General features: G+C 36.8%; 1 protein-coding gene across 10 annotated transcripts in view; it reads right to left on the reverse strand.

Moving 5' to 3' along the window:
• ATOSA (atos homolog A) overlaps positions 1-12,557 on the reverse strand; it is a 145,214-nt gene that overhangs the window by 60,256 nt on the left and 72,401 nt on the right. The window contains exon 1 of one of the 10 annotated variants that reach the window (XR_008380767.1): positions 11,740-12,557. This exon is cut by the window's right edge and continues 1,118 nt beyond it. The exons of 7 other annotated variants lie outside the window; for them this stretch is intronic. Coding sequence is in view for 2 of the 3 variants with exons in the window: in XM_053595137.1 (XP_053451112.1) it covers positions 11,740-11,776 (37 nt within the window). In the remaining variant the exon portion in view is untranslated. The remainder of the gene's footprint in view (positions 1-11,739) is intronic. 2 more of the 10 variants (XM_053595137.1, XM_053595129.1) reach the window with 2 other exon arrangements.

Consider the following 12,557-nt stretch of genomic DNA (forward strand, 5'->3'; position numbering starts at 1 on the left):
GGCAGGTGGACTGCTTGAGCTCAGGAGTTCGAGACTATTCTGAGCAAGAGTCAGACACTCCCCACCCCCATCTCCCCCCAAAACAGAAAAAATAGCCAGGCATTGTGGTGGGCGCCTGTTGTCTCAGATACTCAGGAGCCTGAGGTTAGAAGATTGCTTGAGCCCAAAAGTTTGAGGTTGCTGTGATCTAGGATGCCCTGGCACTCTACTCAGGGCAACAGACTGTCTCAGTTAAAAATAAAAAAATATCAGCAGTTATAGTTCTATTAGATCTTAAAATTCATGGATTTCTCAATAACATAAAAATCAAATGAATATTATGTTAAGCAACTTGCAAAGGCTAGAAGACCTGGATTCTAATTTCAGCTTTGTAACAAAACTACCCCTGAGACCTTGTGAAAGGTCAATTCAACTCCTTGACTCTCAGCAAACTCACTTGTAAAAATGAGAATGTGAAACTGCATGGCCCCTTCCAATTCTACTTACACCAATTTTTGAAGTTAAAAAATAGACCATTTCATTTATTGCACAGACTGACCCTGTTACATCTAGCCTACCACAAACTAAAAATAACCACGGGGGCGTTGGTCGGAGAAAAAAACTTGCCTCAGCCACAGCTGTTACGTTTTTTGTGACTTGAAACCTTAGAATTATTTGCCTCTTCCCATTTTCTTTTTTTTTTTGTAGAGACAGAATCTCACTTTATGGCCCTTGGTAGAGTGCCCTGGCCTCACACAGCTCACAGCAACCTCCAACTCCTGGGCTTAAGCGATTCTCCTGCCTCAGCCTCCAGAGCAGCTGGGACTACAGGCGCCCGCCACAACACCCGGCTATTTTTTGGTTGCAGTTTGGCCGGGGCCGGGTTTGAACCCGCCACCATCAGTATATGGGGCCGGCGCCTTACAGACTGAGCCACAGGTGCAGCCCCTGCCTCTTCCCATTTTCTTACCCCAATAAGCCATCAGTCTGACTGCCTCTATTTCAACAACCTCCCATATCCAACCCTTCATTATCCCCAGATTGGCCAGACATGGGATGCATAAAGGGAAGTAATGATAGATGGATGAAAAAGACCTTATTTTTTTAAACTTTATCTCTGATTACTTCTCTTTATGTGCTCAACTGCCAAACTCTTCTCCCAAGGCTGCTTCAAGATGCCTCACCCTCTACATTCCACTGAATCACTAATATTCCTCTAGTTTCCAGCACTTCCTTTCTGCAGCCCTTATAAAGCTGCACCATGGAAAAACTTTGTGGTTAGAAGGTGCTTCATTCTTCTGTACATCTGGAGAGCACTCCAACTCTTTAAATAGTCTTACTGATGGCTCGGGTTCTGTAGCTCAGTGGCCAGGGCGACAGCCACATACACCAGAGCTGGTGGGTTCGAACCCAGCCTGAGCCTGCCCAACAACAATGACAACTACACAAAAAAATAGCTGGGCATTGTGTTGGATGCCTGTAGTCCCAGCTACTTGGGAGGCTGAGGCAAGAGAATCGCTTAAGCCCAGGATGGAGGTTGCTGTGAGCTGTAACACCATGATTCTACTGAGGGTGACATAGTGAAACTGTCTCAAAAAAAAAAAAAAAAAAAAAAAAAAATTCTTACTGATTTTCTAATCTTCAGATCTCTCATGGATTTATCAGTGATTTCCAAAAATTATAGCTAGATTGAAAGAACACTAGTACTTTTAAAAAACTGTATTTTTAAGGTTTATATCTCACCATTTACACAAGTCTTTAAAATATTCTTTGGTAGAGTTTTAATATCTTCATAGAGTTCCTGAATATATGTTAAGTTTATTGAAAATTAGACTTAATATTTGCTGTTTTGTGAAAGGAATTTTTTTTCATTACAATTGCTAAAATAATCTCTACTCTTCAGGAAAAAATTTAACTATACCACTCGATCAAATACTACAGAATGAGTATAAAGCAATCAGAACTCTATTTCAACTTATATATGTAATTTTTTCTTACATTATTATCCAGTTTGTTCTGATCCCATTACCCTCTTCCATGACTTTGTATTAGAAGAGCTTATTGCACCTATGCTTTTCCTTCCTAAATCTTAACACAAATAAAATTAAATCATTATTTGAACGCCATGAACAAGACCAACTCTTACTATTGCTCAGCACAGTGCTTGGCAGCAACGGGCCTCAAAATAATGTTCAATATCTTATCACGTTTTGTTTGCTTATTTTCAGCTTATTTCTGGTTAAAGGCACAAAAGCTTGCTGTTACCCTTTTCCAGATAACTATTACTTTATCTTTGTCTTGGATTTTATAATTTAATTACTGTTTTTCTCTTACCAATGGCATATGAATCTGAAAACATTTGTTTTACAATAATGAAACTATTTGGGTAATTAGTCACCAACTTCCTACCCAAGGGCAAAAACATTTAAATTTTAAAAAATGGGGAAGGCTTCGTGGCTCACACCTATAAACCTAACATTATGGGAGCCTCAGGCGGGTGGATTGCTTGAGATCAGGAGTTCGAGACCAGTCTGAGCAAGGGAGAGATCCCGTATCTGCTAAAAAGAAAAAACTGAAGCAGAAGATCTGAGTCCAAGAGTTCAAGGTTGCTCTGAGTCCAAGAGTTCAAGGTGAGCTATAATGATGCCACAGCCTCCTCTCAGGGTGACAGAGTGAGACTCGGTCGCAAATAAAAGAAAAATAGGCTGGGTACAGTGGTTCATGCCTGTAAACCCAGTAATTATGGAGACCAAGATGAAAGGATGGCTTGAGGCCACGAGTTGGAGCCTGGGCAACACCTTAAGATCTTGACTCTTAAAAAAAAATTACCTGGAGGGGGGCACCTGTGGCTCAATGGGTAGGGCGCCAGCCCATATACTGAGGGTAGCAGGTTTGAAACTGGCCCTGACCAAACTGCAACAAAAAATTGCCGGCGTTGTGGTGGGCGCCTGTAGTCCCAGCTAATCAGGGGGCTGAGGCAAGAGAATTGCCTCAGCCCAGGAGTTGGAGCTATGACGCCACGGCACTCTACCTAGGGCAACAAAATAAGACTGTCCCTTAAAAAAAAAAAAATTAGCTGGACATGGTGGTGCGCACCTGTAGTCATACTATTTGGGAAGGAGAAGGAAGAGGATTGCTTCAAGCAAGGAGTTCAAAGATTCAGCAAGTTATGAGTTATAATCGGGCTACTGCACACCAACCCGGGTGACAGAGCTAGACACTGGAGAAAAGAAGAGAAAAGAAGAAGTGTTCTTATGTTAGAGTTCTAATTTCCACATCAATTATCATAATTTCTAGACCTCAACAGTTACGCAAGTAATTATAGATCAAATTTATCACGGTAACCTACTACTGAAAACTTAAGTGAGAAGTTGGGGGGGCACGCAAGGTTTAAAAAGAAAACTAAAATTAAGTAATTTGAAAGACTGGCTAGCAGCTAAGAGTGGAAAAATAAAAGTATCTGATATCTATATGTCAGAAACTGTCAGTGAAATTCAGCTCTTCTTGAGAGGAAATGAGAGAATAAGTTATGTTACTGCCTTCAAGCAGAAGATAGTCTTATGGAGAGGACAAAAATCTAAATTATGGTGATAAGATAAATGAAATATGGATATATTGAAGTGCTATATTTACATGGAAACTCAATCTTGGACAGCAGAGAAAGCTCCCAGAGGACACGATATTTAAAATGTAAGAATTAGAACCAGTCAGTGTTACTGAGGAAAATTACGGTCCCCACCCCTGCACCTGCCTTAAAGTTCAGGCTGCCAGAATTATGCTTTCAGCCACTCATCACCCATTCATGGGCACAATCTTAGAGCCAAACAGAGTTTATTCATTTCCTTCTTATCTGCACAAACCTAATTTCATTTCCCTATGCTCTGGGTAAACCATCAGACCTAACTCATCACAGTTTTAGGACCTAAAAGCTCTCAAATGGAAAATATTGTCCTTTTCACTGTCACTTGCGGGAATACTCTTGATTATATGGTTTTACCATAAGACAAAGATCTGAGAAAATATTGTCACAAAAGGAAACAAAGTTGTCTCTCAAAACCACAAATTCTAGATTTATTTATATACTCGGAAAACCACTCTGTGCTAAAAAGGCAACAATCTACTAGTCCCGTGCTGTTTTGTTTTGTTTCAGCTTTACTAATCCCAGATAACTGGCACATACTTTCCAAAATTATCCTTAAACTTAATCTAATTTAGTCTTACATTTTTACTTCATGAGAATATGGGTGCAACATGGGCCAGTCCTTAGAAATACATTTTGTCCTTTCAACCTTCTTCCCTCTACCACATGAATGACCCCTTCCTGCTAAGTACTTTCAACATTTATGTTTTTCACTCAGTGTATGTATGTGTAAAATGTAAAACCTCTGGAGAAATTAAAAAATAGGTAGAAGACGGAGTCATTTTTAAATTAAGAATTAAGAAGCTTGAGCACACTTAGTAAGATCAATTCTGCTTGATTCACTTGGACAAAGATGGAACTAGGTGACATCCAAAGCAGTGGATCTTGTCATTACTTGTGCAGAAGTATTTCTGCAAGCAATTCCAGGTGGCAGCCCAAGGGCAAAAGAGGTATCTTCTAGGTCCTCTCTAATCTCAATCTACAACTCAGAGGGGAAACAAAGGTTCTGGGAACCTGAGCATCGCATTCCATATCAGTCCTTTTGTGCTAAATTCTCTAACAGAAGTCCATTCAAAATACAAGAGTCCGTGGAGGAAAAATGGGTACTGTCTTTACCTAATCTATTCTAAGCCTTAATTTTTTGTTGTTGTTGTTGCAGTTTGGCTGGGGCCGAGTTCGAACCCGCCACCCTCAGTATATGGGGCTGGTGCCCTACTCACTGAGACACAGGCACTGCCCATTTAAGCCTTAATTTTTAAGTATTAATACTTTTATACTCCGAATAAAACCAAATTGTGGTTAACAAAATCTTCCTCTTAGATACTTTCTATAAAACTATGTGTAACCAGGCTCGGCGCCTGTAGCTCAGTTGGTAGGGTGCCAGCCACATACACCAAGGCAGGCGGGATTGAACCTGGCCCAGGCCCGCTAAACAATGACAACTGAACAACAACAACAAAAATAGCCAGGTGCTGTGGTGGGAACCTGTAGTCCCAGCTACTTGGGAGGCTGAAGCAAGAGAATCATTTAAGCCCAGGAGTTAGAGGTTGCTGTGAGCTGTGACACCACAGCATCCTATCAAGGGGAACAAAGTGAGACTATCTAAAAAAAAAAAAAAATTACGTGTGGGTGGTGCCGGTACTCAAAGGAATAGGGCGCCAACCCCATATACTGGAGGTGGCAGGTTCAATTCCAGCCCTGGCCAAAAACTAAAAAAAAAAAAAAAAAAAAAAAAAAATTATGTATATCTAAACACAGATCCTTTTTTTTTCCAGCAAAGGAGAATAATAGTAGTCAGTAGATTCTCAAAAGGGTTAGGAGACGCTGATAAATTGTTCTTTTTCTATATGGATTATTTTTTGACACAAGAGATTTAAGGTAGTATGCAGCACCCAAAACAAATATATGATTTTAGGATATTTGTTTCTAAAAGAGTTCTCCTACCCCTTTTGTCAATTGCAAAAAACAAAACAAAACAAAACAAAAAATTGTTTTGCTTGTTTTCTAATTCTCTATAAGCTAACCTGTACCTTCAGCAAACTGGAGGGCTAAAGACTTTACATGAAATCACAATTAGCCCTTGATGAAAACATGAAAACCAAGACGACTGAGTATGGTGGCTCATGTTTGTAATTCCAGTAACATGAGAGGCTAAGGCAGAAGGATCATTTGGGAGCCAAGGAGTTTGAGCTGCAGTGAGGTTATGATGGTACCAGTGAACTCTAGTCTGGGAGAAAGAGAAAGAACTAGTCACTTAAAAAGGGATGGAGGGGAAGGAGAAGTGGGAAAAAGGAGAGGGAGAAGGAAGGAAAAGGGAAGAGAGGGAAAAGGAAAAGGATGGAACCTGCTTAAACCTCCTGTCAAAATAACATAAAATTATGTCATCTCAAAGTGAGAAAATACTGTGGCCACTTGAAAGGAACCTGAAATTTTGTGTACTTGTAAAAATGTAATCCTAACATTCTGGGAGGCTAAGGCAAGATAATTGCTTGAGGTAAGGAGTTTGAGACCAGCTACTGGGGAGGCTGAGGCGGGAAGACTGCTTGAATCCAGGAGTTTGAGGTTGCTGTGGGCTATGCTGAGGCCAGAGCACTCTAGCCTAGGTGACAGAATGTGACTCTGTCTCAAAAAAATAAAAGAGAAGAAAAGAAAAAGGGGAAGAGGAAGAGAAAAGAGAAAAGGTTTTATGGAAAGGAGAAAATAAGGGAAAAGATAGCAGAAAGACAAGGGAAGGGGAGGAAAAGGGAAGGGGAAAAGGAAAGATGGAGAAGAAGAATGGGAATAGGAAAGTGAATGGGAAGAGAAGGCAAAGAAAGGAAAGAAATCCAGGATGGAACCCCCAATTTACCCCCCACCAAAATAACATAAAATCATGTCATCTCAAAATGATGAAAATACTGTGGTCAATTAAACCTGAAATTTTGTGTACTTATGAAAATGACAAGTAAAGCACAATTCCAAACATTTTGGTTTTGACGTTTGAGTTTTCAAACTTAATCACTGCATGACCAGATTTTTATTCTGAAGTGTTTATATTTCAAGATAGTGACACTCATCATATCTACAATGATATTTAATTTCTGGCTCCTAGGAAGTGGCTTGTTCACTGTCATTAACAAGGGTTACCTAGAGTGCAGTACTAACTGAGGAATTCGGAAGAAGAGTCAGAAACAAGTTTCTTCCCAATAAGCAAATCACCAGGAGATTTAGCAACTTGAGTCAAACAGCTCAGCATTTTCAGGGGAAGGATGGGGGGTTTGGGTGGTGGCTGGCACACAAGTGAGTGTACACACACACACAACAAAAATAACAAAACGACACTATAATAATCCAACTATATTAATATATATTTTATTAAATGTATATTAAACATATTTTTAATTAAAAATATATTTTATTTTATTAAAGAGTGTTTCTTTTGCCTTCGCTATTTCTCTTCCCATTTTACTCATTCTTTATTTCCTTATTATTATTATTATCTTTCTTTAGATATTTAAGCATGTAATTCCCCTACCAGCCCTGCCTTCTTTTTCTGTCTCAATTTCTCTCTTTCTATGGCTTTACAGATCAAGAAATATCTTAGAAAACTGAGAAATCTAGAAGTATATCTGTAAATGTGAAGCTCAGGGGGAAAGTCTTGGGAAAAAAACTATACTTAAAATTTTCAAAATACTTAGAAAACTCAACATGTTAACATTGTTTAGTATAGCATAACAAAAAGGAAAGTTCATTATAATAAAACCTTACGTTTTGTTGAGTGCTAACAATGGGTCATTAATCTATGTAGTTTTACACATTCTTTCATTTAAATCCCACAATCACCCTAAAATATCCAGATACTGAGGGAAAACTTAAGCCCAAAAGGTGAAAACATGCCCAATATTATACAGCTAAATAATAAATCATTCAGACAAGTCACCCCCAAATCATTTTTTCCTTTTTTATACTGTTTTATTAGTATATCATAGTTGTTTGTATTTGGGGGGTATATTTGATATTTTGATACATGTACACAATGTGTAATGATCAAATGTGGATAATTGAGATGTTCATTATTTCAAACATTTGCCTTCATTTTGTGATGGGAATGTTACAATTCTATTTTGAAATATATAATAATTAACTATAATTTCACTACTGTACCATTGAATACTAGAACTTGTTTATTCTATGTAACTATTTTTGTACTGACTAGCTAAAATGTAAACCTCAAAAAATAAAATACCATGAAAATATTAACAGAAACCTACTTAAATATTTAATGGAAGTATTTAGCAATACAATGTTAAATAACGGGGACATACATAACTGATTGGCATCGTTTCCTGCCATATGACAGGAAGCTTATATTAAAATCTGAGGCCCATGTATGTATTAGCCTTACGGTCTGATTATGTTTTATAACCTATCTTAACTACTTCCTGTAATTTATAATTTTACTGTCCCTGTGCCTATCACAAACATTTTCATTCAAGTCCTTTGATGTTCAGACGTCTGTGAACGAATAAAATTGAGGAGACCAGTGAAGGTAATTCCATTTTCTCAATTAACAGTCCCCATGCTGCCACTTTTCTGAGAGCTTCATTACAAAAGATTATATAATCAGATTCATGTAATACTGTAAAAACTGTCTTTGATTTTACTTAGAACTTAGAAACTTAGGTCTTTGATTTTAGATACTGTGATAGCTGAAGATAAAAAAAAAAAAGATTTACTAAAACATACTTGGAAAATCAAGATAGTTTATGCATTAGCACTGTTGATATGTGAAAATGGCTTAACAAAGGTATCAAGACCAAACTTTCTTGCCCAGCTGAGGATCATGAACAAATACTGGAATTTCTGCAACGAAACATCTTGTCATACAGCATTTAAAGCATACATATGGAAATCAAACATTTGTGTTAATACTTGAAGTAAGAATGACTTTAAAAAGTTTCACAGAAGTCACAGATACGTAATTATTATACTTAGAAGGCATACTTAAATTTTAAAATACTACCTTAACCATTTGTGGTATACTGTTGTATAGAAAAAAAAAAAAAAAAAAACCTCTTATTATTAACCTTTCCTATTGTGAGATTTTAAATTGCAAAAATTTAAGAACTGTAAATGAATATCATTGCCTAGAAATTTCAAAATACATCAAAATAATTAATTTTAATTTACCTAAAATAAAATTAATTGTAGCAATCACTATCTCTAATAAATATAAGCCCTTAGATTTGTAATTTTTTACCAAAAGGTCAAGACAAAAAGGGAAATTACCATTTTTGAGAACAGAAGTATTTTCCACAAGTACCAAAAAAGTATAGCTAATGATTTGGCATAGAAAAAAATGAGAAAAATTCTTTTGTCAAATAATAGATAAATTCAAAGGGTTGAAATAGGCTACCATTGTTACTATATTTGACCACATCACAAACTTCAATTCCCTAAAATTCTGACACTGCGTTGGAAATTTCAGAAGTGCCAGTAGATAAAACATGTTTAGGTGCTGAGCTCAGGAATAAAGTCTGGGATTCTGCCAAAAATATTTCTCTTTGAATACAATACAAAGGCTTTGTGTGACACAGCAGTACACTCAACTTTCTTCAATTTCATGTTCCTCCATCTTTTGCGGCAAATGAATGAAAATAGCCTTCTCTTGGATATTCTATTAATTCTTATGAAATAAACCAAGAGTAAAGGATAGCAAACCAACTTAAACAAAACTTTGGTTGTTATTTTTCTATATTAAGAAATTAAAATTAGTAATGGACAAGAGTGATAGCTTAAAAAATGAAAATGACTAGATTGACCTTCATGTGGTTAAGAGTCATATTTAATAGGGCGGCGCCTGTGGCTCAAGGAGTAGGGCGCCAGTCCCATATGCCAGAGGTGGCGGGTTCAAACCTAGCCCTGGTCAAAAACCAAAAAAAAAAAAAAAAAAAAAAAAGAGTCATATTTAATAAACCTGGGGCCTCTCTGCAGATCTTTGCCTCCCACTCCCACCTTGCTCTCATGTCTCTAGCCCTAACACACACAGCTTTTCTCCTGGAAATGTTTACTTTATATTGTGGAGGCCACCAAGTCCAAAGAATGTAACTTAATTTTGTTACATGTTCTATGATAACTTCTACCAAGTTCTAGTTTTTGGCTGCAACTAACAAACTGGAAAAACTAAGAAATGTCAGCGTCTTTGAAAGTTTAGCAACATGTAGGTCCACATAAAACAGTTTTAATTAAGTTTAAGAACAACTTATTTTGTAAATTTGTACCTAGTATTTGAAATCTTTTTTTTTTTTTTAAGAGACAGCGTCTCACTTTGTGGCCCTCGGTAGAGTGCCATGTCATCACAGCTCACAGCAACCTCCAGCTCTTGGGCTTAGACAATTCTCTTGCCTCAGCCTCCCGAGTACCTGGGACTACAGGCGCCTGCCACAATGCCTGCCTATTTTTTTGTTGTAGTTTGGCTGGGGATGGGTTCGAACACTCCACCCTCGGTGTATGGGGCCAGCGCCCTACTGAGCCACAGGCACTGCTTTTTCGAAATCTTTTTAACACAAATATCATTTATGTAGTATTATTAAAAAGGATCAGTAAAAGACTCAAAGGCATAATATATATTTTTATTTCTTTTTAAGGAAAAGAAATATCTACATATCTTTCCTCATCTATCAAACATGCTAACATTGATTACTAAGACTTTCTAATGACAGACGCTTTTTGACAGGAACAACAAAACCTATCCTATTCCAAAATATAGTAGAACCTTTAAGTTGACCAAGGGACAGAAACTGGTCAATAGAGGTGGTCAACATAAGGAACTAGGCCTAATGTACTGATACATATATATATAGTGTATGTCCTGCCTATGAAAATTAGGTCAACTTAAAGAGGTGGTCAATGCAGGGAGGGGGTCCACTATGGAGGTTCTACTGTATATCATTTTTAAGGATAACAAATAAAGCTCTAACACTGATTTTTAACTTACACTAACTTTATTCATCAGATATAAATCACTGAGTTAATTGAAACAAGCTACTGAGACAACCATGTGAAACTGCAAAAGCAAAAGAAAAACTAGGTATTAGCTCAACAGGGATTGTTCACAAAATGGGCCGTGTGCAAATTAGTCTGCTCTGCTTTAACTAAAAGAATCATTAGCTAAATCAAATATGTAAACTCTAATTTCACCGTATTGGAGAAAAATGCAAAAAACTTTTTAAATTTAAAATACTTTAAAATTTTACCATAATCAGTTGGACAGACCAGTTTTTCCAGATCCTGTATAAATAAATGGTAACTTGAATTCCGTTCAATTATCACAAATATTGGATTAGTGTAGTTAAATTAATAAGATTTTACTACATTTGCTACATTAACTAAGTCAGATATGGAATTATTACATTTAAGAGGCCTACTTTAATTTTAAAACACTACCTTAACCATTTATGGTATGTTATCTTCATTATCCTTTATTCTTCAATTTTCTAAATGGATGTTTAAATCAACACTACATCAAATTTGCTGTTGGATATTACTATCCTTTCTCCGAACTCTACAGAACTGGTCAACAGATCAAATAATTAAGAGATTGCACAATTGAAGGTAGCAGCTTCAGAAATGCTCTATAAAAAGATAGCACACCAATTTCTTAAACTATGCCAAAAATCTCACTTAGCTAAATGCTTATAATCTTTACCAAATTCAGAAAAAAATAAATTAAATTAGAAATAAGTAATATTAAATACATTCTCCTTAATAGCTTTTATTTTTAAAATACCTCTTGCTCCCATACGCAGTTAATGTTTCTGGCTAACTTGCATTCTCTTCCCTGTAGTCTCATTTCTATCACATTTTTCCCTCATTAAATTGAGCACATTGTATTTGGTTTCTGTTCTTCCTATTCATTGTTCAGATCAGCATTTTAATAATCTTTTAAGCAATGATATTTAAAGAAAACAAGCTATATGAAGCTAAAGAAAATTCTCTTAAGTTCAATGTTTTTCAACTTGAGATCATTTTCCTGGACTATGTATTAAAAATCCATGCAAAGGAAGTACCACAACTGGTAAACAGCTACAGAAAATTGGAAGCTTAAAAATAAAGCCGTTAAAAAACACTTCATTACACACCTTCTTTGTGAAGCTCTTTGTTTCCACTGAAAACCATACTGGAACCCTTGGATAAAAGAAGTTGCCTTCTGGCTGTCAATAGCTATACTGTCAGTAACTGAAGGATCCAGATGTCTGCAGCGGTTAAAACAAATGTTCAGCGTTGGGTGCTGATTGCACTTCCCTCCGTGCAAGGTTTTCACAAAGGCAGCAGAGTAAGAGTGCACATAGCAACAGCACTCACAGCTGATTGGATGGAGGGTGTGCTCAACCTCCCCCGCTTGCTAGGTCCACTACAGCTTCCTGTCTACTTGGCAGCACTGTTATGTTTTCTTTGCTCCTCTTATGAACTCAGCTGTGTTTAGGCAACTTGAAAGGAAAGAACAGTAGACCAACAATGACAAAGTATTTTAGCAGGAGCCCCTAAAATATGTTTCTCTTGTTGCTTTTAAATCAGAGATAAATTTATAAGACCAAGATGTATTTCAGTTAGTATTTCACATGAAACTGAAGACAGAGAAGGACAGTGGAGGAAATCAGTTTATTATTTGGCATTTCAAATACGTCAGGTTCTACCAAGTGAAGCCCACTGAAAATGTGGAAATACAGTAAGTTACAACAAACAGAATAAAGCATCACCTTCCATCTACCTAGAACTATAAATTACAACAGATTTCACAAATTCCTAAATTGTGAAAAGCACAACTTGTTAGGTACTTAAAGTAGAATAAAGCCTGAAAGAGCACTCCTCAAATGTATGTAGTGCTTTTAAGAGGGCTAGAACAGGTTAACAGATTATCAGAAAGATTCAAAAGGGAAAAATAATCAGTTAGTTACTC

This window comes from Nycticebus coucang, chromosome 6 (genome assembly GCF_027406575.1).
Source record: "Nycticebus coucang isolate mNycCou1 chromosome 6, mNycCou1.pri, whole genome shotgun sequence".
In the NCBI taxonomy this organism is placed as follows: domain Eukaryota; kingdom Metazoa; phylum Chordata; class Mammalia; order Primates; family Lorisidae; genus Nycticebus; species Nycticebus coucang.